General features: G+C 38.2%; 1 protein-coding gene and 1 non-coding gene across 6 annotated transcripts in view; both read right to left on the reverse strand.

The window, feature by feature from the left end:
• The window catches only part of Utrn (utrophin), a 515,075-nt gene that overhangs the window by 315,657 nt on the left and 173,901 nt on the right, over nucleotides 1-25,517 (reverse strand). For all 5 annotated transcript variants that reach the window (XM_071612949.1, XM_071612948.1, XM_071612950.1 and 2 more), the window contains 10 exons: nucleotides 16,922-17,035; nucleotides 15,889-16,044; nucleotides 11,631-11,801; nucleotides 9,479-9,658; nucleotides 7,232-7,366; nucleotides 5,582-5,731; nucleotides 4,469-4,630; nucleotides 3,886-4,014; nucleotides 3,004-3,177; nucleotides 924-1,079 (listed from right to left, as the gene is read on the reverse strand). In XM_071612949.1, the coding sequence (XP_071469050.1) occupies nucleotides 924-1,079; nucleotides 3,004-3,177; nucleotides 3,886-4,014; nucleotides 4,469-4,630; nucleotides 5,582-5,731; nucleotides 7,232-7,366; nucleotides 9,479-9,658; nucleotides 11,631-11,801; nucleotides 15,889-16,044; nucleotides 16,922-17,035 (1,527 nt within the window). The remainder of the gene's footprint in view (nucleotides 1-923; nucleotides 1,080-3,003; nucleotides 3,178-3,885; nucleotides 4,015-4,468; nucleotides 4,631-5,581; nucleotides 5,732-7,231; nucleotides 7,367-9,478; nucleotides 9,659-11,630; nucleotides 11,802-15,888; nucleotides 16,045-16,921; nucleotides 17,036-25,517) is intronic.
• Trnav-cac (transfer RNA valine (anticodon CAC)) lies at nucleotides 7,924-7,997 on the reverse strand. The gene has a single exon. It is a non-coding gene; the product is annotated as a tRNA-Val (tRNA).

The following is a 25,517-nucleotide window of genomic DNA, read 5'->3' on the forward strand; positions in this document are numbered from 1 at the left end:
GAGAAACTCTAAGACATGGGTTCCAGATGCACAATATATATCACACCAATAACCTGATTCTTGCAGAAGTGAGGTCAAAATCACCTAGAAAAAAGTATAGACTTTTCATTCTTCTTGGTTTTAAGTTGATAACAAAATTTGAGCTATTTTTCTCTGGGCTTATGCAGAAACTTCAATCTTACTTAAAGCAGAAATTGTTAATATTTACTAATGGAAGAAGGATCCAAAACTTAGCCCAACGGTTTTTCAACATTGCCAAGGTTTCACTTCCACATGTTCCTTTGCTCTCCTGTCTCAGGGCAGAGATTCTCAATGAGAAAGGACAATAAGCCTACAGTATTCACTCAGTCCATCACACTAAATGGCCCAACAACTTCCACATGGAGTCACTAAAATGCCCAAACTATGGATGTTTCTTGGCAGAATTTTAAATCCTGGTAGGTTAATATGAACTTCCTGTCACTTAATATTTACTACCTGATGTTTTAACATTTCTCAATAGACTATTCAATTTAGAAATACCAAGACCAATAACTCGAGTTTACACAGTGACTACCCTTGGTGGAATTTCCTTAGAATAATATACGAATGTCAGTAGACATTGAAAGTATAAATATTAATCTGGATGAAACATTAAAAATAAATTTCCAATTCGCTATTAATCATCACAATATTAACAGAAACATTTAAAGAAATACAGCAAAAATTCCTGGAACATGTATAAATGCCATAAATTTCAAACATGCATTTTGCAAGAATGTGAAATTTTAAAATATATGAGAGGAGTGGGGGTGTGAGTCAATGATCAAGCATGTGATTAGCATGCACAAGGTCCCAGGGTTCAATTCCCATCATGAAAAAATAAAATAATGAATAAAATCATATGAGAGAGAGAAAGTAAGCTGTAGCATTGCTCTCCTTACCTGAGCACCCAGGTCATTGTACAAGACCTTCAAAGAGGTCAGTTGCTCATCCATCCCTTTAGGGTTGTCCGTTTGTTGCTTCTGGACAATGTGTCTCCCTGTTTTGATTACAGTCTCCACTTCAAGTTTAACTTCACTCAAAGTTTTATAGAGTTTCTTAAAAAACAAGAATAACAAGTTTCACATTGTAATAAAAATTTGCCAACTGGGATCATTTCAGAATGCAGCTTACACAGATTGACAGCTAAGAACTAATGATGGAGGTCAAAGGGCATTTGCTTTCTCAAATGGGGTTCAAAGGTGGAGTCAAATTAAACCAAAGTTGTAATAACTTTTTCAAATCAGATAAGAAAGTAAACTAATAGAGATTATGCTGGCTTGAAAGAAATTCAGACGTGTTTTAAATGTTGATGAAAGTACTTAATAATACAATATGGATATTTTTTTCTAGCTTAAATGTCTATCACGTATAAAGTTACATTTGAGGGCTGGGGGTTAGCTCACTGGTAGTACATGTGCTTAGCATGCATGAGGCCCTGTGTTTGAATCCAGGACCAGAGAATAAACTCAGGGTTTCACATATGGAGGGTAAGCACTCTACCACTGAGCTATATCCTGAGTCTCCCCAAAAAAATTTCATTTTAAAAAAGCCCTAAATGCTAAGACCAGAAAAAGCCATCACTAGCTATTTCTGGCTGATTGAATTTGGAATTAATAACATTTATGTGTTTCTATTCTCTGAAGTAGTAAGTCTACCACAATGAGCAGGTACTACTTAGGTATTGAAGATATATAAGTCTTCACCTATCAAGATGAATATGACTACATGCAATCGGAGCATAGGTTGAATTCAGAGCAATTCTCACTGCAGTCATCTCGAACCCCAAAGCTCTGTCTGGGCCGCTTCGCTGGACTCCATACATCATCCTCCTAACCTGAAACATCTCATAGGACACTGTCACCTAACAGAACAGTGAACCCACTTACATCACATCAAGGACTGTGCTTGTTTTGCTTGCCACTCTATCCTATTAAGTAAATAAATGCTTACATATATGCACATGTAGATTGATTTTTTTTCCTATTTGTGCACTCTTCCACTCAATTAAATGAAGCAGACATTTAGATACTGCAGTTTGAAGAAGCACAAAGATCCTTCCCTGGTTTCTCATATCTGATGAATGTTAACTTGTCTTTTTATAATTCCCAAGAAGAACACTAAATCTAAGATCCCGCCCTCCTCACCTCATTATTTTAAAATTTCTATTGAGTTTTAAAGTTCAAGACTGAAATAGTGGGGCTGGGATGTGGCTCAAGCCGTATTGCACTCGCCTGGCGTGCGTGCGGCCCGGGTTCGATCCTCAGCACCACATACAAACAAAGATGTTGTGTCCGCCGAAAACTAATAAATAAGTATTAAAAAATTTTAAAAAAAAAAGACTGAAATAGTAATAAGGCCTTATATATCATTTCTTCCTTTCAATCTTAGGTTTAAATTCTGATTGAAACTTTTATTTTCCTAGCAAATGAATTTTTTCATATTATAATGTTCCTGACTTCTTCCATATTTTAGGCTTCGGCTTTATAAAACTTAGTAGTTAACACTGCACTTTCCTTGGAAGGGATTTTTTTTTAATGTGTTAATATTTCTGACATCCATTCTATGTATGGTTCTTCTAGTTAACTCAAAATTATCCTTGAAAATTAAGCTTACCAGTCACATTCTTCTGACACCTTTCCTAACTTCATACTAGGATCTTGTTGTATGATATATGTTTCTAATTGTATAATATGTAATACCATTTTTTAAAAGCTAGAATAAATTTGTAATACATGCTAGTTTATTCTAGTTACTGTATCTCATGTCACTGTGATCACTGATTTTACTCTCTCTTAGGTCTCTTACCTCTTAAAATTCCCTTGGAAGGAAAGACCACATTTCATATTTTTTAATGTGTTTTCCATGATTCCCTCCCTGTGTTTAGCAAACTCTATACTAACGACCATGTGCAGAAGTACTATCCTGAGTCATATCAGCTCCCTGAAAGCCCACCAGGCATGTGACTCCCCAACAGCTCACCATGCACTTGTCCAGGTGGGTCTGGATGACCTCAGGGTCTACATCCTTCACATCCAGAACATGAAGCTCAGCTTTCACACCATCCAGCACACGCTTACAGTCCAGCATGCGCTGCTCAAAGTTAGCAGGCTTCTGGAAAAGCTGGAATTTGGTAGACACCTCTCGAAGTTTCCTCTGTTTGCAGAAACGAAAGAGATAAGCAATTCATATCAGAGTGACAATCTCTCTCACCAAAAAGATTTCAGTATAAGACATACTGCTAAAAAGCTATAAAATAAAACACGAATAAAAACATTCAGTATGATGGCAAAAAGAAGAAGATATCTTAAAGGAAATCTTAAAGGAATCACATGATTGTGTAACCTGCACAGTGTCATAAATCTGTGTCTTCATCTCAGAAATAATAAATGTGGATAATGCTGGTCCCACTAGAACTAAAATTTCATTAATTTTCTCACCTGTTTAAAAAACCGTCATTCGGGAACCTAGAACTCAAATGCCCTTCAACCCAAGTTCAGAGTGAAAATCCATCTCACGTGGACGATTAAGAAATGTAAGTGATACTGCATCCCATAAGCCCTCAGCCTGCCCAGTGCATCAGCCACGCCAGTACTGACAGGGGCTTGTACTGAAACAACAGTCTATAAAGCTAACTTCTAAAGCTAGCTCACTTGCTCTCTTCTCAACTGTAAAAATCAGATTTAGTATTTTTCTACCCATGTACTAATTTGCTCCTGGGATGCAATGGGATTCAATATATCACTTCTACTGCACAGTCTTACATCATAAAGAATACCAAAGGTACCTAGGAATCAACTTTTTCTCTTTTTCTTTTTACGGTGTCATACTGAAAAAGAAAAGGAAGTGCCTTGCCCTATTTACCTGTAGCATGTCCATCTGATTTCCTCCTCTAGCAGACCTGCCTTCTGGAGAGGTCGGGGGCTGGGAACGCTGATTCTTTCTCAACTCTTCTAGAGTGAGCTCATGGGCTGAGATCTCTGCTTGAATTTTCTACCAACAGATTAGAAAGAGGAGAGAACAGGATGTGTTTGTTTGTTTTAAGTATAAAAAGAAACAATTCAAAAATCCCATAGAGTTGTGCAATATATAATACCATATTTTAAAAGTAATAATAAATTTATAATATATCCAAAAATAATGTGGACCACAACTGCAGCATGTTACGCACATGCCAAAGTCTTTGCCTCTGTCAATTCCAATGTTCACAACTTATTTATAAAGAAGACATTGCCCCAACCTCATAGAGATTGAAAACCATAGTTTAAATATGTTGGTCATTTGCCAGTCTCACAGGGAGCAAGAGAACACCAAAATCCAGGAGCCACCTGATGAGTACAGTGACACTTTCTCATCAACTCTAGCTGCAGGAGTTCACTAGCGGTTGAGGAGGAGGCTACTTTAGCTCTTCTTTACAACTCTAAAGCCCTCAAGCCCACGGCAATACCTGAGCTTCCTGAGGAACCTGGAAGGCGTCTATCCTGTCAGTCAAATACGTGGTGAGCTGTTTATCCAGCTCCCCCAAACTCTCCTGCAACACTTGAAGCATGTGGTCAGTTTCCCGCAGGACCTGGAGTTGTTTTTCCAAAGAAATCTGCTTGCTCTCCGCCTTCACAGAGGAGAAATTTAATCATTAGCACAAATATAAATTGCTGAGTATACACTCCAGCCTCAAAGACTATAAAAGCACTGGTTCAAGACTTTGGCCTTTCTTATAAATAAATAATAACTATCAATGATAACAGTGAAAATATCCATCTAGTATCTTACATACCTTATCCCAGAAGTAGAAATTCTTAATTTCTACTTTTCTCGGCACAAACTAACAAAATACAAAAATGGAAATATTTCCTATAGAACACAATATAATAAATGTTATTTATTATAAATTTAGAGTATTCTTAGTAATCACCAATGTTTATCACGAAAAATATAAAATATAACATGAATGTGAATCAATAGAGCAAACATCTGAATCTCTGTTTTCCAAAATCTAAAACAAATTCCAAAGGTGCACATGTGTCTAACCACTATTTGCTGCCCTTTGGGGTTAAGTTTGATGCTATTCATGGGCTAAATAAAAACAGTTTATTTAGTACATGTTTGAAAACATCTAATACTCACCCAGCATTTCTAAAAAGACCAGTGTCCTTTCTTTAATTATTGATGTGAACACAAACACTCAGATTTAACTTAGATATGAACCAAGAGATTAGGGCTTTCAACAGCTTATGTCAAATTCTGATGGCCCTAATTTTTATGCTATCATGTGATTCTTAAGGGAAATTAAATGGTTCACAAACAGAAATAACCTCAAAGATAATTAGTTTTTAAACGTCAGGTTCAGCTTGCCTTATAAACATGAGGTCTCTTCTTCCCTATCTAAAGTCCTGAATACTAACTTCAGCCAACATTAAAGTTTTAATCAGCATTAACCAACTTTAGATGTTGTTAACTTTAACCAAAAACTAACACTAACTAACACTCCATCAGATGGACCTTGGGGGTCAGCTCTGCATCATAAACACTCCATCATACACATTCATGTCCTGATTCTTACCAGGTGACTCAGATCTTCATAGCGGCTGTTAAAAGCCTCCAGTTTCTCACTGATGATGTCATCTAGGATCCCCCCATCAATCAGAGTCTGGCCAAGTTCCCGAATCTGGGTGCGATTATCGGCTGGGTGGCGCAAAACAGATTCCAGAGACTGGACCAGGGACACAGAAAGACATATTTACTAGGGCAAAATATATCAAAGAACCTAAAACAATGTCATTTAAAAAAAAAAAATTATAATGTGTAGAAATCTACCTAAGGAATCATACCAGAAGTTAGGTAAACAAGTAATGAATAAAATTATCCATCATGGTATTAATAAGTTAATAAAACTAAGAAATCAGCATGAATGAAAGATAATTATACAATTTCATAAAAAATAATTTCAAAAATTATTCATTATATAAGAAATTCCCATAATATATGAAGCTTGGAAGCACAAGCAGTACCATACTAACAACATTATCTGAACTGTAAATAATTATGTTACTAAAAATATAGGACTCTTATACCTATAAGACATACTAAACACTAAACACTGTTTGATATACACACTTTTATTTACATAAATCTAATTAACCACATGAGTTAAATATTATTTCCATTCTACAGACTGGGAAATTGAAGCTTAAAGAGATGAACTATCTAGCCTATATATACCCAACTAATAAAGAGAAGAGCTGAGATTCCAACTTAGCTCCTAAGCTCTTATGACCCAGTGCATCAGTACATATACATAAAAATAATAATTAGGAAGAAGTATACAAAGTATGTAAGTGTTTACTTTAAAGTTTGCTTTTACTTTTCTCTATTTTCCAAGCTTCTAGAATGTACATTTACTTTCAGATTAGGAAAATGGGTTTTCTTAAAGTAAGCTTTCCATGATTTTTCATTCTCTCAATTTCTCACTCTCCTGTATTTGAGAAATGACAGTTTCTCTCTAGCAAGGCATCCATCTCCTGGAATGTAGGTCCCACAGTTCACTTATTTCTGACCTTCAATCCAATCATCCATTCAGTGCCCACAGAGCACCTCTAACGTTTAAAAGCATATCCACCCATCTCTTCTTTTTTTTCTTAAGTGAACCTAACCTTGTTGAATTACAATTCCTTTAAGAAACAGTAATGAAGGTATCCTGTGTCTCACACTGCTCTGTAACTGGAAAACACAAAGAATCGGGAGCATTTGTTGTCCCCAGGAGCTGGAAGACCAGCCTTAAAAGACCAGCTCTAATGACGAGACCCCCCAGTGTCCACTACTGCCCACACCAGTCTCTAACTTGCAACATCTGGAGAGGATGGACCAGAAACGGCTATAAACACAGTCATTGCTGTGCTTAGTGAGTAAAAATAACTAGTGAGCAGCTGGCCTTATAACATGCAGAGTTTTGTCCAGGGATAGGGAAAATGAACTGGAACCCACTAGAGAGCTGGCTTTACCATCTAGAAGGCACTAACTGCCACACAGCTAACCACCTTGGAGGCTTATGCCATCAGGTCCCATTCCTCTAAATCAACATGACTGCATAAACATGGCAGGCGACTGAGGAAAATGAGTCCATTGGCCATGTAAAGCCTTGTGCTCCTCATATTGATAAATGTTTGTTCTCCTGGCAACAGACAAAAACACCACCCAGAACACTGGCTCCCACCTCTAGGGCTTCATTGACTGCATCTGTCCTCTCTGGCAACGCCTCTGTGCTCTTCACCCGCTCCTCCAAAGTGTTCAACCAGGTGGTTTCAAGATCCAAATAGTGAAGCAGTTCAATCCAGCAAGACCACACCTCCTAGAGCACGCAAAGAAAATGTTTAAATTGTCCAGAAACCATATCAGATGTTGTATCTCTAGTTTTGCACATTCTCCTCAATCATTAATAATTTCATCTAAAGATAAGTAGGTGTGGGAATTTGAAACTGATGAAGTTGGAATTCCCAAAAAGTGCAAGAAAATTGAATTTGTCAATAAATTATATTAGACCAATTAAGGTGGGGGAGACAAGGAGAATTGAGCCAGAGACTGCCCCACTATTTACATTAAAATACATTCCAAGGATCTAATGTCAAAAATAAAACTATGTAATAGAATTTTTAAAAAGAAACAATATTAGTTTTTAAAACAGAAGGTAAAAATCACTCATAACTGCAATATTTTAAAAAATTTCACAGAAAATAAAAATCTCCTGGGGCACACTCAATTCCAACTCAGAGCTCACTGATATTAATAGTTTACTGTGTTGCCTTTCCAACTGTGTTTTGATTCCTGAGGACAGGTCTATACAAGAAGAAAGACACAGTTTTATTTTTGTTTTTATGGATTTGTTTTTTGGTTTTTTGGTTTTGTTTTTTGTGGTGCTGGGGATTGAACCCAGGACCTTTTGCATGTGAGGCAAGCACTCTACCAATTGAGCTATATCCCCAGACAGAGAAAGGCACAGTTTAGCCAAAAAAGGAGTTATACTATCTTTACTGTGTTAGTTGCAATTACTCATTCCCCAACTATAAGGTTTCTGCAGAAGAGACTGTTAAGGAATGCATCCATTTTTACAATTATATTCCTTTATTCCATATAAGAGAAAATTATCTGATGAAAGAATTTAGGAAAATACTCAGGTCCGAGATTTCTGGGTCTGTTCTTTTTTAGATCTACTGACTAGGTGGAGGCACACTCTTCTCTGTGCTCTGGGTAAGGTCTGCTTACCAGAATAGGGGTCAGCAAGTGTTCTATAAAGAGCCAGACAGAAAACATTTTGTTTTTAGGGGCTGCATCCAGTCTCTATCACAGATTCTTCTTTGTGATAGGTGGGTAGGCAAGGGAGTTTGTGGGTGTTTTTCCAACCCTTCAGAAATATACAGAAATCACTCTTGGTTAACCAAGTGAACAAAACAAGCCACAAGTTAGATTTGAGCCCTCAGTCATAATTTGCTGACCCTTGGCTTAGAGAAAAAGGAAAAAGAGGTTTCTAGTCTCCCAAATTTCTATAAGCAACAGATAGAAAAATCTGTTTATATTCAAGTTCAATCTCCTTTCTTATAGGAAAGAGAGGACACTGGAGAGATCCCTCCCAAGGACAGAACTGAGCCCTGATCAAGCTGCTTCCTTACTGGCTGGTCTCAATTATGCATATTTACTTCAGCACAAATAGAATCAGAACAATCAAGTAGCAAGTGAATTTCTTAAAACACTACTGTGACCTTTTTTCCTTTAATTTACCATTATAGGATTTAACATGATATAATCATTTGTTCTAGGTTGAACTGAATTTATTGTTATAAATTAAAATGCTTCTTAAATCTCTCAACGAGACTCTAATGAAAAAAAAATCTTTCTACAAGATATAACAAAAATCTTATAAAAACAAACAAGCAAAATCTTAATTTTATTAAATAATCGCATAGTATCATCTACATCTCTAATCTAATGGCAAAAAAAAAAAAGGTATTTTATCTAAGGTTCAGCAAAATACCAACATTTTGTTTTGTTTTGATGCCAGTGTTTTTAAGGTCTTTTTTCCTTCGGGTAACCCTCTTAACTTTAGACACTCAGAATAAGAAACTTCTGTTCATGAGAGATGTCTGCAGTACATTGTGGAACTGGGTGACTGGAACAGACCCTGCGAATCATCTGTACATGAAAATCTTGATGCACATGTGAAAAAATTCAGGATAAAGATATTAAAGGACTTGTTAAAGAACTTTCTGATAACTGGAGACAGAACTTGGTTTCCTCTTTTTAATCTCTCATTTTTAATCAACCTATTCCCTTAAAACCTTTTTCTTTTTGATCCAATATATGGGAGAGGGATGGATGCTTTTTTTTTCTACCAGATATGGAAATGATCAATACATTAAAGAGTTTGGATCTGAGAAATGTTTCACTGAAAAAACCATATATATCATACCTCTAGTGTGTGGCACTTTCCTCGGATTCTATTACAGAGAAGTTGATAATTCTCCAGCACCACGTTCAGCTCAGACGTCAGTTCCTGGCCACCAGAGGGCACCTTGGCAGCTAATAATTTGATGTTGTCCTTGAGAATCTTCACTCTCACCTCCTTCTGCAACACGTCCTCTTTGGCTCTCTGTTCCAAGAAAGGATGAATTTGAAAAATGTCTCCCTATATCCATAACTACTTTCTTTTATTTAAAAAAATGAAACAAAAATTAAAGTATTTTACATGATTCCAACTGCCTACCTGGAATATTATTTAGGTAATCACTACCTTGAGTGCTTCTGAAGTAAGGATGCAGAGTAAATTTTATACAGTGAGGCAAACAACCCCAACAAAGTTTTATTTAATAACATCCAAGTTATCCTACATTGTTTACCAACACAAAGTATTTTCAAATTCTGGCTCCAAGATAACAATGTAAGTGATTTCATTTAAACTAACCACTTAAGGTCTGAGCACATTGGACAGAAATAGTGAATCTACACCAAAAAATTGAGTGGCACCTTGTCAGAGGCAACCTTTAAAAAGTCCTACAAATAATTGAAGCAATTTTTTTTCCTCCTAGAACATAGGTACATCTATTCTCCTGATAATGAACAGCAGTTCAAAGATGATAAAGTTACACTGGGACAATCTGATCCCAAAATAGCTGCTTCCTGACTCTCCCTCCGTGCTCCAGACGAATCATCTCACAGTCAAGAAAATCAACTGAAACAGCCTTCGTCTTTCCATTCTGCTTTCTTTTGTGTTAATGGTTTTTAAGATTCCCAAGGCTGGGTCAGGGGTGGTCATTAAAGACAGGTACTTTTAAATCCTTAATGGCTGTTTGGAAGAACAAAAATAGACTGTTACCCAATAGGATTTTAATCTCATTTTTCTCAGCCCTCATCTAGAGTGACTTACAAAAGGTCAAAGAACTATACAGTCAATAGTGTCAAAGAAGCAACTAAATGAGACACTTTAAAATATCTTATATACTAAAATTGTAAAAATCTTTCAAAAAGAACTACACCAAAAATATTTCAGTAATGGTGTTCTAGCTTAAATAGTTGTCGCTTGTCCTAGAAACATTGACTCACATACAGTTTGCATGAACATAATAGAGGCCCTTTTTTCAAAAATACCTGTATAGAGATTTTGCTTTAGTTATGCTTTCAGGCAAGTTAACTTGGGTGTAAATATGTGCCATGCCGCTTAATCTTATAGGAAAAAAAAAAAAAAACTTTAAGAGACTTCTACCTCCTTTGGCTTGAACACTCAAGGACAACTGAAGCAGTGTTAGAAGTTTGGGATGTTGCCTAGTTCTTTTATTATATATATATATATATATATATATATATATATATATATATATATATATATATATATATATATATATATATAAATAAAAGAGAGAGTTCAAGACTACTGACATAGGAATATAAGTTTACAGGAAATACATCCCGTGACTCCAACTGATATCCTCACCTCTGACTCCCTCCTACTGCTCCTCTTACTCTCTAGGGACATTCTGGTATCCACACATGCCCCAGGGACTGGAAGGAAGATCACTACCTTGTGAAATGAGGATGACTTCCAACCAACTTCAGATGTCTCCCTTGTTCCTCATAAAACTAAACTCATCCTGAAAACTTTTTGAATTAGATCACAGTAGAGGCTGCACACCATTATAATTAATACCACTGAAATGTGCACTTAAAAATAGTTAAAATGGCAAATTTTATGTTATATATATTTACCACATTAAAAAATTATAATTCTTCCTCATACCCACTACCAGATGTTTTGGAGTCCCTCTCTGTGGCTGCTCATGGTCCCACCCTGAGACTGTCCCTGGGGCTCTCCTGGACTTAACTCATGGGTCAAGTTGAACCAGTGGATCCTTAGCCTCCTTTCCCCACTAAAATCATCATGGCTATCCATCCTTATATACAAACATGTATGTATTTTCTTTTCTTTCTTTTTTTTTTTTTTAATTTAAACCCCAATGTGAAAGAGGAGATGAACATCAGTTCTTTACAGCTACTTAGACTGGTTGGCTGGTGTTCAAGGGAGTCGAGGAGGTGTGCAGCCTATGCACACACTGATTGCCCAGCCTCACCTTCATTTCTTCCACAGCACTCTCAAGTTCTTCTGGTGACTTGTATTCAAAATCCCTCTCCAGGTATTCCTCTTCAGCCTGGGTCATCCACTCCTGCATCTCTGCCAGGTCTTTCTTCAGGTTCACTGCTTTTTCCTGCCTTTCAGACAACCTATTTTTCTGAATAGCAATCTAGAAAGGAAAAGCCATTCCCCCCAAATAAACAAATTTTAGTATATTAAATATCAAGTTATAGTTTTTCATATTGGAAGACATATTGACAACTTTCTATAAGGAGTCTTATATTTTAATATTCAGGCAAAACCTTTTCTGTATTTTGTGTAGATGCTGTGGAATAGCAATAATGAAAACAAGAGTATCACAGGGTTTCTCCATCATATTGTGGATATTAACCTAATCTGGAAGTATCTATTATAATTTTGAAAATGCATAAATTTTGACAGAGTAATCCCAGATATAGGAATCTAATCTACAGCAATAAAAGCACATATGTCAAATAGACTTCTTGTACCTCTGTTCATTATGAAAAGAAAACAATAAATAACAGAAGCAACCAAAATGTTCCTTTTATGAACCCTATTAAGATTTCACTTTTAAAAAGCAGACATAGGCAGGTAATTAGTAATGATTTTCATAAAACACTGTTCTGTAAAATTTTGGTTTTGATAATCTACTATACCAGACACACACAAATGTTACATTAGAAAGAAGATAAATGCCTGAATCTGGTTCACCACCTAAGCATTTCAGAGAAGTCTAGGAATATTTTCAGAGAGCTCCCCACCTATCCACAAATCCACTTACACTGTGAGAAGACATGTTACACAGCAGCAGTTCAACCCTCTCCTGACAACCCCAACCTCTTGCTCAAACTCAGTTTCACAGTTTGACCACCTTGCCAAGACTTGCTTGGCTGCTGAGCTGACAGTAACCAAAGGCCACTTACAGAGCAGAATGGCATTCACAAGGGTAAAGGTTAAGTAAGAGTTAGTGGCTTTCCTGTCCCCTCCCTCCAAACAGGATCTCAGTCCTGAAAATAGACAGGGAGCTTTTATTCTACTGCCCCATGGCATCCTGAGAACCAGACTAGTTCACAGAGGCGGGCTATCATGCCTGCTAATCAGCAGCCCACCTGGTGAGCTCTTTGCAAAATTATTTTATGTGTGCATGTACATATGTACATAAATTCTCTTTGTTAATACTTTCCAAATAGTAGTCAGTTTTATCATTTTCAGGAATCTACAGAGAAATCAGAAAAATGACACTGTGGTGAGTTTTTTTTTTTTGGGGGGGGGGGGGTTTAGAAAAAACTCATAATTACATACTTTCTAATATGGAACATTAATATATTCTTTCTTTCAATGATAACATGGATAGAATAGATGTGATAGACTGCTCTTGTTTGTTGGTTTGTTTTATATGCCTATCATTTCCCACTGAATGTCCAAAACATCTTCAACAGTTTTATCAGTCAATGAAATACAGCTGTCTGGATCTGATCGAAATAATTACACAATAACATGTGGTTCCTTCCTTGCTGAGGACACTTAAAATTTTTCCACACATTTATTCCCACACTTAGAAGGGAAATTGCATGGAAATGGAAGGAGACCCTCAGGGTTATACAGTGGAGGGGGTAGAGAGAGAGGAGGGGAGGGGAGGGGAGAGGTGGGGAGGGGGGATGGTGGAGGATGGGAAAGGCAGCAGAGCACAACAGACACTAGTATGGCAATATGTAAATCAATGGATGTGTAACTGATGTGATTCTGCAATCTGTGTATGGGGTGAAGGTGGGAGTTCATAACCCACTTGAATCAAAGTGTGGAATATGATATGTCAAGAAATTTGTAATGTTTTGAACCAACAATAAAAAATTAAAATAAAATAAAATAAAGATCAAAAACTAAAAAAAAAAAACAATTCACAATGAATGCTATGTTGTCATATGTAGATGGATGGATGGATGGATGGATGGTCGGACTAGATGGATGGATAGACGGATGGGCACATGTATGTTTCTCATTGTCACTTGTAAGCCATTTTCTCTATTTACTTTCTTAAAATCTCCAGCTCCTTCAAGCACATTCCATCTAATTATAGCACACATAGAGAAACACACATTGGCTAGCATATCAGGTGATGTTACAAAAAGATTATTTTCTTAAGTCTAACAACTCTATTGTGATTTTGGAGAAGAATGTCCTTATTCATGGGAGAAGCATACTCAAATATTTAAGGGTGGCCTGTCATGATATTTTCAATTCCCTGTCAAAAGTATATTTTTAGAAAAAAAAAAAAAAAAACAGAAGAGAGAGAGAGAGAGAGTATACATGTAAATATGAGAAACATGAACAACTAGAAAATCTCAGAATGGGTTTATAGGTGTTCTCTGCATCATTATTTCAACTTCTCTTAACAGTTGAACATGTTCAAAATAAGGAAGTTGGCTAAAACAATAGAAACAAAACAAAATGTTCAGTGATGCAAACATAGACTGTTTTTCCCTATAAATACTAGCTACCCCCAGTTCTGAGAGTATCAGCAGAGTGGCCTTCCCCTCCATAGCCACAGAGGAACCCCCACAGCCGCTCCTTCACTTTAGCTATGGATCTCATCCCCTCTCACACAGACTTCGATTCAGAATTATCTCAATCTCTTTGTATCAATCAATTTCTCCTTCCAAGTGAAGCCATTCCCTTGGGAATCCTGCATTAGCTCTCATTATTTAAAACAGCAAAACCCTGTTTGAATCCCCCACCTTCAGCATCCACCTCTCTCCCCTTAAGAGAGAAATTTCTCAAACCCATTTTTTCTCAAGGTCATTAAAAGCAGCCATCTTTTCAAAGTTAAAGCTTCATCTTTAGTTCTGGTGGCCTGAGCAGTCCTCAGCATGGGGCACGGAGAAAAGCTTTCCTCTCCTGGCCCCTGGGAGTACTCATTCCCTGGGGTTACTTCTCTACATGTACCTGCCTTCTCAGCATCCCCTGATGCCCAGGTCACAAATGCTGAAAGTTCCATTTGCATGTCCAAAAGCATCTCAAACTTAATCCTTCTACGTGCATTCCTTCACCTGCACCCACAGAAACTTCTTGAATCTTGGTCACCGCAGGAAAGAGCACCATAATTTATACAAAATGGATCCCCTGCAAAAATCCCATCCTTGACCATTTGTTTTCTTTCTTCTATCACATGTCCAGTATTCTACAGGAGTCCCATCTCTATTTTCAAAATATAGTCCAATCCTAGAATTTCTCACGACCTCCACCACTATCTCCCAGTCCAAGGGGCCATCCTCTCTCTTCAGACTGCAGGAACCTCATGAGTATTCTCCCTGTTTCCATTTTTGCCTTACCAGAGCAAATTATCCACACGAAAGCCAGACTGACCTCAAAAGATCAATCATATTGTCATTTCCCTGCTCAAAACCCACAAATTGGCTAGACATCACGCTTGAAGTAAACTCCAAAGTCCTTATTTTCATGACCTTATCTAATCCATCTTCTGCCTACCTCTGACCTCAGATATTACCATTTTCCAGCCCACTAACTCGTCTTACTATATTCCAGCTACACTGCCCTCATTCCTTATTGAATACACCAAGCTTATTCCCACCAGAGAGCTTTAAAACACACTGTTGCCCATGTCTGAATATTCCTGCCTGAGCCTCATATGGCCCCTCTTCAATTGTCCCAGTCTCAGAAAGTCCATCCTTGGCCACTCTACTTGACACAATCCCCATGACGCTAACTCCTGGTTATCTCCGCCTGATAGAATTCAGTATTTGCCTTATTAGAATGCTAGCTCCATAAGAGGAGAGTTTTTTCTCATTTATTGCAATATCCCCAGTGCCTGCAATGATGCCTACCAATAGATATCTAATTAATAAAATATTCATCGATAGCTGGTTAATAATATTTGCTGAAAAAAATAAATGATTGATGGCTGTAACCATAGGATAACACACTCAAACGTTCTGGGGTTAAGGCAAATCTCATAAATGTGTGTCGAGCTAGATTTTGAATAAAAAGGGTCAGGGAGTAGGTCCTGGGTCAAATCAGATCATTGATACTCTCATTTAATTTAAAAAATGTATAAAAACATATATATATAAGCAGTCTCTTGCTCCAACTTGCCACTCATGCTGTAGTTATTTTGGACCACTGTTTTTGAAACTAGATGGTTTATAAAATCTGTTTTATTGATGAAAAGAAACCACTGTCTCCACTTCCTGAAAACCATGGAAAGTAAGTAACCTCACCTCCTTGGTCATTATCTCCAGTTGGGTTTGGTAGTCAACCAGTCTCGTCTGCACCCAAGTTTTCATTCCAGGAGCTGGACAGCTTCGAAGGTTAGCCTCTATTTCTTTCATGTTTTTCAGAGATGATTCAATTGTTTCTATTTCACTAACAAATGCCTGAAAACATAAAATAAGCCTGTGTTGAATTCATGCCTATATAAGTAGATGCCATAATTATAGTTTGCCTGTATTCCTGCAAATATTATAAGAACAGTCTGGGGGGAAGTCAGGACTTTTAACTGCTTAAGAAATACTGTGCCTAAAGAAATCCATTTCACCTGGAGACTTCATAGAGCCATCTGCTAAATTAGATTGGAAATACTTGACTCTCAGTGGGGAAGACTGCTTTTAATTAATTTAGAGAAAAGCCTGATGATTTCACAAAGTATAAATTGCAATGCAGTATTACCAGCAAATTTCATTTGTTAAATATGTTTTCTTTAAAGCCTTGCCATGTGGCACAATAAAAGCAATGTACAATTGGTAATTACTACACAAAGACTGTCACTGTCAAATAAGACAGCAGCTCTTAGGAATCACAGTTGCTCTTGTTCTCTCTGTCCAAAATTCTATAATCATGACCAAAAGTAAAACTATGAATAATCTGTCATTCGATTATTAGTTGTAAAGGCAAAAAAGGGGGGGGGGTTGTGATAAAAGGTATCTTATCTGGATTTAATGCATGCCTGATTCCTTTGTTGTTGTTATTGTTGTTAACTCCTGGTTATCACCTGGTTATCCCCAGGGGTGCTCTACCACTGCACTACATCTCAAGTCCTTTGTATTTGGAGACAGGGTCTCACTAACTTGGGGAGGCTGACCTTGAACTTGGGATCTCCTGCCTCAGTCTCCTAAATTGCTGGGATTACAGGTTTGTGTCACTGCACACTGCAGTACCATGTCACACTCTTGACAATTTTAATAATGGCAACAAATAATAAAAGGAAAAAAGTGTTGTTTATTCCAGCAGGTTCCCAAGAACAGCAAAACTCACCGAGCATTGGTCAAGCTGCCTCTGTAGACCCGCAGTGTCCCCTTGGGCAGCCTGCTCTTTCATCAAGAAGTCCTTCACGCCACCCATCCACTTCTCGATGACTTTAGAATCAGCCTAAATCAAACATAATACCAGAAAGGGATATTATACAGTGACACTGAACCCACTGCATCTCAAGATCTTTTGCAATTGGAAAAAAGACAACTTTTCGAAATTTGATAGCTTCCTTTTCATTTATTTTATTAATTTTTAAGCCTTCCAAAAAATGTGAAATAATTGTTCTCTTCATTCTTGAGTAAAATCTTCAAGGTGAGAACTCAGTAATCATTCTAAAAATCTCCAGATTCTCCTATGACCTAAGCTGTTTTGCTTAAATGCAAGTAATATCTATGAATAAAAATTCAAATTATACAAAAATGTTTTTTCCAGGTATAATCAGCTAAAAAATATATATATTTTTGCTCTCATAGAACGTAGAACAAGTTAGTTGCTCAGAGCAGGAATAAAACAACATAATGAAGGAAACACAAGAGTTTGTTCTTGGTTCTACAGCTGGATGCCTTTTTATCTGAGCACCCAAAACAATCCACTGCCTTGTTCCAGACTTGCACCCAGCATTTAGTAAGCACGCTGTGTTTCAGTTACATGTATGATTCCATGGGTTCAAAGACCAATAAGAAGGCAAAGGTTTTGCAGAAAAAAAAAAGAGAGACTTCAAAAAGGAGGTAACATTGGAACTGAACCTTAAAGAACGCAAAGTAATTCTAACTTTAGATCCAACACTAGAGTGATAGTCTTTTCTTTCCAAGCCCTCCCCACCACCCATTCCACATTGGTTGGTCTGCCCTGTTCATTTTTCTGGCATTGGGCTATTTATTTCCTTGTTCATTCCTGGAAGTGGGTATGAATTTCAAAACAGTGCATCATGTCTGAAGGCAGCCAAATATCACCTTGTCTTTTCCTGGTCTTCTAGAGGTTAAGCATCCATGATGCCTCTAAGACCTGATACCTGGGGACTGCACTCACCATTTTGACTAGTATGCTCTGGAAAGTACATCATTTTTTTTTTTTTTTTTTGTGGGGGAGAGGGGAGAGTGGGGTACCAGAGATGGAAAACTCAGGGACACTCTACCACTGAGCCATATCCCCAACCCTAGTTTGTATTTTATTTAGAGATAGGGGGTCACTGAGTGGCTGAGCACCTCGCTTTTGCTGAGGCTAGCTTTGAACTCGTTCATGATCCTCCTGCCTCAGCCCCCTGAACCTCTGGGATTACAGGAGTAATGTAGGCAGGCATTTGGCCTACATCAATTTTTTTTTTTGTTTAATGCCCTTAAAATATGCCACACATGGGCTGGGGATGTGGCTCAAGCAGTAGCGTGCTCACCTGGCATGCGCAGGGCACTGGGTTCAATCCTCAGCACCACATAAGAAATAAAGATGTTGTGTCCACCGAAAACTAAAAAATAAATATTAAAAAATTCTCTCTCTCTCTCTCTCTCTCTCTCTCTCTCTCTCTCTTAAAAAAATATGCCACACAGAACCAGCCATTCTGATCTTTATAAAGTTGGAATGAATCACAAGAATGGAAATTAACATATAAATATTACACTCAAAAAATGCCACCTAAAATGTTTTTAATTTTGTCTCTTTTATTGTAGGATTGTTTTGGGTTTTCTTTGTTTTTTATTTATTCATAGATACATTCACCACAATATTATTATAAATTAATACTATATAATTAAATCAATACTATAACTAGTATATGATAATATAATATATTCCAACATTTATTGGAATGAATGAACTACCTCTAAATATATTTGCTATGTTACATATTGCTTAATTTACTATTGTAATAATTTAGAACTTGATCGATATAATATGAAACTCTGCCTTGTTACTTGGACAGTAATAGGTAAAAACAGAACAAGAAGCCAAAAAAATATAATTTAAAGTTTTAATCTTTCCACTTTCCTATCAGCTATTCCTCCTAGCTTTCTCTCATTTACTAATCAGATCAATTTTTTATTTTATTTTATTTTATTTTTCTGGTACTGGGGATTGAACCTGAGGCACTTTACTATTGAGCCACATTCCGAGTCCCTTTTATATTTTATTTAGAGACAAGGTCTCGCTAAATTGCTTAGGGCTCTCTAAATTGCTGAGGCTAGCTTTGAAATCACAGTACTCCTCTCAGCCTCCAGAGCCTCTGGGATTACAGGTGTGTGTCACTGTGTCTGGCGAGATAGACTTTTTATACTGGTTTCATTGTTGTTGAATTTTAGGTTTTTCCAAGTGAAAAATAAAGCCAATGAGAGTGTTTATCTGAGTGTTCTCCATGAGGACACCATGTCAATCGTTAACCAACCCACCTTAGGCTTCAAAAGATGGGACTCTACATACTATTAACAGCTCAGAGGTTCTCAACCTTATTCTAATAAGGTTATAAGAGACTGTTCTTAATGCTTGGCTGAAATCAAGAATGAACATGATTTGAATCAACAAATAGGAAGCCTCTTCAAATGGGAGGTTTTATCTCTGTGTATCTAATAATCTAGTATTCCTCCTCCAAACAAATAAAAAACTAAATGCAATGCTTGAAGGAGAAGAGTCTGGACAAGGCTTGGTAGGGGTGTCCTGCAAGACATTCTTTCCTAAGTACTTATTAGCATTCTGGTTGGTCATTTGTCTTACAGCTCTGCCAGGAACTGACACAGTTGAGTTTACTTTAGGTGTTGAGCTTTTAGAAACTGATGTTCCCCCTTAATTAGGACATTTATTCATCTCCATTTTTCTGGTAATTTCTCACAAGATCATGCTGTGACCCTGAAATCCTGGGTAAAAATCTCACTGCTACTTGGGATGCAGATTTATGCACCTGGAGGAAGCTAAGTGGTTTTTCCATATGATTTACAGCTCAGGCTTGAATTTACCCTAAGTAATGACGATTCCACACTCTCTAGATTCAAAGGCCGTTCCCAGATGGAGATGGGAAGCAAAGCGTGCTTATGTGGCCAGACTCCTCCACCTCCTCTGTTACCATCACCCCATCCTGCTCAAGCACTTCTGCATCCCTTTATTCCAAGCGCTGCTTTGAAAGCTTCCCTCCCATCTCTTCTTGAGTCTGTCTGTCACTATTCTCAAAAGCCTGTGCTGTTTGTGTCTTTTTGACTGGTTTTATGCCTCTCTTCAGTATTTGCCTTCTGAGATTGCTGGAGAAGACATCTGGGGATAACATGCTCAGGGAGCGTGGGGCAGGACATTTGCCAAAGACAGAGTATAAAATGAGAGAAAGTATGAATCCAACCACAGAGCTCACAAAGTATGCCTCTTGGGCTAGGGTTTGTGGCTCAATGGTACAGCGCTTGCCTAGCATGTGTGAGGCACTGGGTTCAATCCTCACACTGTATATAAATAAAGAAATTTTTAAAATAAAGGTCCATTGACAACTAAAAAAAATATTAAAATAAAAAAGTATGCCTTTTAAAAATGGTCCATTTAACTTTGTTGGCTCAGATACTTGCATTGATGGTTTCCATCCTCGACATTTTAAGAATGCTGTGTAACTGGACTGTATACCTGGGAAGTCCATTAAATCTAGTTTTGAATAAGGAAAACTGACAGTTTCATTTGCCAAGGATTTGCAAAATTTATATGGAAGCAAAATATTCCAAGGAGGTTTTTTAATCATAGTCAGCATCAACTAGGATAAGCTGCCTTCACTACCCCTCGCTGTGATGAGAGGAAGGTGTGTGACCTCAGATGCCTTCCTTCCTCCCTGTCAGGCAGACCCACATGATTCACCCACACCAGTTCCTCCTCTTGCTCTTACACTTTGACACTTTAAAAAAAAAAAAAGGAAGAGGAAAGTAACAGACATGGATGAACCATGTAGAACTGATCATAACAATAGTGACAAAAGCAACAGAAGGGAATTTGAAAAGCCACCCTGTTTTCACTACTTAAACCCCTGCATGGAACCCTGACCACACTGAGTTCTAAGCGAGGCCTTGTGCACCAGGAACGAAACGAGTAAGCCTAAGTACCAACCCAGCAACTGATTTGCTTTGTGACTTTCAGAACCTAATTTCTGTCCTTTGAGCTTCAGTAGTTCATCTATAAAATAAGAATAATAACAACAATCTTGCTTGGTTCTTCTGGAAAACAGATAATATTTAGACAGACTACATGCAAGCATGCAATTAATGGTAAGATCTACAAAACCAACTGCTTTATTATTACACCAAGTGAACATTATAAAAAAAAAAAAAAAAAGACAACCACATCCAAGTCCTGGAGATTGTATCTCCCATCTGAGATACCATGGGAATAAAGCAGCCAGGATGAGACGTGCTTACATAAATTGTGTTTAATTTTTTTAAATTGCTGCCAGTATTAACACTTGTTCTGTCCTGTAACTGTTGAAAAGAAACGGTTTTAAAACGGCCATTTGAAAGAGCTGCTGCTTATACACCTCACTAGATGTGGTCAAACACAGTTCAGCAGGAGGAAGTTGAGTAGATAGGGGAAGGAAGGTGCAATTTTTAGAAATGCCTGGTAACAGTGGACCCCTGGGCATTCCACACTGCAGACACACCAAAGGCAAAGTCTTTAAAATCAAGACTAGGGGCTGGGGCTGGGCTCAGCAGTAGCACACTTGCCTGGCGTGTGTGAGGCACTGAGTTCGATTCTCAGCAACGTGTATAAATAAATAAAAATAAAGATGTATCAACACTAAAAAACTTTTTTTAACCAAGATCAGCTACCACCAATGTGCAAGAAGGTACGGGAGCAGGGGCTCTGCTCCTCTCTCCATTCTTCCACTCCGTCACCTCTCTCCCTGGAAGGAAAATACTGTCTTAATCCACTTGTAACAGATGTTTGCTGTGCATTTCAAAAATACCTAAAGCCAGCAGGGCACAGTGGCACCTGTAATCCCAGCAGCTCAGGAGGCTGAGGCAGAAGGATCTTGAGTTCAAAGCCAGCCTCAGCAAAAATCAAGGTGCTAAGCAACTCAGTGAGACCTTGCCTCTAAATAAATTACAAAATAGGGCTGGGCATGTGGCTCAGTGGTGGAATGCCCCTGAGTTCAATCCCCGGTACAAAAAAAGAAAATTACCTAAAGCCTACAAAATCTTTTAAGTCATCAGAGATTACAAAGAACATGAAAGAGTTCATGTGAAAATAGTATTTTCAATCCAAACCAATCATCCAAGGCACTTATGAGTTTCTAATACACAATAATGAGTATTTAAATTTTTCATTACCTCCTTCAACTAACAGAACAAGTTCATGAACACACACACACACACACACACACACACATACACACATTTCTCTGGGGGACCTCATTTCCTATAAAACAATACAAAAAATAAAATAAAAATTGCTAGTGTATTTCGAAATAAATGGCTGTAAAGATTACACCATAAGTTCTGGCCAAAAGTAGCCACGTCTTATTCCTTTTTTACTCACAAATATTCAAGTAAAAATAAAATTACGACTAATCATGTGGTCTTCTTGGAAATCAAAATACCAAACATTCTTATCTGGAAGGGTCAAAACATTGCATTGACCATGGCTGTTCAAAAGAAGTAATTTATAAGCACCTCGGATGGACAACACCCTGCTGCTAGACCTCAAAAAAGGAATGAAAGATCAAAAAACCAACCTGCCGGAGCCGCCCCCTCCCCCTGCGCCGGCATAGTAGAGGGAACTGGGACCAGACACAGAGCAGGCCCAGCGGCCTGCTGAGGGGCAGAGCCGCCCCCCACCCCCCTCGCCTGCCAGGTAGGGGAAGGGTGACCACCGACAGAAAAGGCCCAGTGGCCCCCGGCGGGACAGAGCTTCCAATCACTCCTGCAAGGTAGGCGGGCCTGCGACCCACCGGCAGAAGAGGAGCAGCGGCCTGCTGAGAGGCAGAGCCGCCCCCTCCCCCCCGCGCCTGCAAGGTAGTCGGAACTGAGACCACCACCAGAACAGGTCAGACCTGCAACTGAGAGACAGAACAGGCCCAGTGGCCTGAGGAAGGGTAGAGCCGCCCCCCCCCCCCACGCCTGCAAAGTAGGCGGACCTGCGACCCACTGGCAGTACAGCCCCAGAGGCCTGCAGAGGGGCAGTGCCGCTGCCTGCGCCTGCAAAGTAGGCAGAACTGCGACCACCGACAGAACAAGCCTAGCGGCCCGCAGAGGGACAGAGCCGCCGCCCGCGCCTGCAAGGTCGGCGGACCTGCTACCGACTGGCAGAGCAGGCCCAGCGGCCTGCCGGCGTGGTAGGCACATTGCCCCAATGGGAGGAGGGGCAGAGCCGCCGCCCGCGCCTGCGAGGGAGACTTTGCAACTATACAAGACCAATATAAATATATAGGGGGAAAATTCAATAGCACAACAGTTTCACCAAGAAGAAAGGAACGCAAACAGTATGAAGAGACAAGGAAAGAAAGGACCACAAGCATTGCAGGTCAACTCAACGTTAGAAGAGGTAATAGCTGCAGCTGATGGAATGTCAGATAAAGAATTCAGGATATACATGCTTCAGATGATCTGGAGTCTCAAGGAAGACATCAGACAGCAAAATCAGACAATGAAAGATCACTTCAACAATGAATTACATAAACAAATCCAAGAAGCAAAAGATCAACTATACAGGGAAATAGAGGTTATAAAAAACAAACAAACAGAAATCCTAGAAATGCAGGAAGCAATAAGCCAACTTAAAAACTCAATTGAGAATACTACCAGCAGAGTAGAACACTTAGAAGACAGAACATCAGACAATGAAGATAAAGTATTTCAACTTGAAAAGAACATAGACAGCTCAGCAAGACTGTTAAGAAACCATGAGCAGAACATCCAAGAAATATGGGATAACATCAAGAGACCAAATTTAAGAGTCATTGGGATACAGGAAGGAACAGAGTTTCAAACCAAAGGAATGAGCAATCTATTCAATGAAATAATACGAGAAAACTTCCCAGACTTGAAGAATGAGACAGAACCCCAAATCCTAGAAGCCTATAGGACGCCGAATGTGCAAAATCATAAGAGACCCACACCTAGACACATTATAATGAAGATGCCCAACATACAGAATAAGGAGAGAATTTTAAAAGCTACAAGAGAAAGGAAGCAGATCACATTTAGGGGTAAGCCAATCAGGATAACAGCTGATCTTTCAACACAGACTCTGAAAGCTAGAAGATCCTGGAATAACATATTTCAAACACTGAAAGAAAATGGGTTCCAACCAAGAATTGTGTTTCCAGCGAAATTAAGCTTCAGGATGGAAGATGAAATTAAAACCTTCCACGATAAACAAAAGTTAAAAGAATTTGCAGCTAGAAAACCATCTCTTCAAAACATCCTTGGCAAAACATTACAGGAAGAGGAAATGGAAAATAACAATGAAAACCAACAGTGGGAGGTAGGACACTAAAGGGGGGAAAATAATCAAAGTGGAAAACAAACCATGTTTAGTAACATAAATAAACAAATATGGCTGGAAGAACAACCCATATCTCAATAATAACCCTAAATGTTAATGGCTTAAACTCACCAATCAAGAGACACAGGCTAGTAGAATGGATCACAAAACAAGACCCAACAATATGCTGCCTACAGGAGACGCATTTGATAGGAAAAGACATACATAGGCTGAAGGTGAAAGGTTGGGAAAAATCATATCACTCATATGGACTTCGGAAACAAGCAGGAGTATCCATACTCATATCAAATAAAATAGATTTTAAGCCAAAGTTAATCAAAAGGGATAAAGAGGGACACTACATACTGCTCAAGGGAACCATACACCAACAAGACATAACAATCATAAATATATATGCCCCAAACAATGGTGCAGCTATGTTCATCAAACAAACTCTTCTCAAGTTCAAGAGTCTAATAGACCACCATACAATAATCATGGGAGACTTCAACACACCTCTATCACCACTGGACAGATCTTCCAAACAAAAGTTGAATAAGGAAACTATAGAACTCAATAACACAATTAATAACCTAGACTTAATTGACATATATAGAATATACCACCCAACATCAAGCAGTTACACTTTTTTCTCAGCAGCACATGGATCCTTCTCAAAAATAGATCATATATTATGTCACAGGGAAACTCTTAGACAATACAAAGGAGTAGAGATAATACCATGCATCCTATCTGATCATAATGGAATGGAACTGAAAATCAACGATAAAAGAAGGAAGGAAAAAGAATACATCACTTGGAGAATGAACAATAGGTTACTGAATGATCAGTGGGTTATAGAAGACATCAAGGAGGAAATTAAAAAATTCTTAGAGATTAATGAAAACACAGACACAACATATCGGAATCTATGGGACACATTGAAAGCAGTTCTAAGAGGAAAATTCATTGCTTGGAGTTCATTCCTTAAAAAAAGAAAAAACCAACAAATAAATGATCTCATACTTCATCTCAAAATCCTAGAAAAAGAAGAGCAAAACAACAGCAAAAGAAGTAGAAGGCAAGAAATAATTAAAATCAGAGCTGAAATTAATGAAATCGAAACAAAAGAAACAATTGAAAAAATTGACAAAACTAAAAGTTGGTTCTT

Source organism: Marmota flaviventris, chromosome 6, assembly GCF_047511675.1.
Source record: "Marmota flaviventris isolate mMarFla1 chromosome 6, mMarFla1.hap1, whole genome shotgun sequence".
Lineage (NCBI taxonomy): Eukaryota > Metazoa > Chordata > Mammalia > Rodentia > Sciuridae > Marmota > Marmota flaviventris.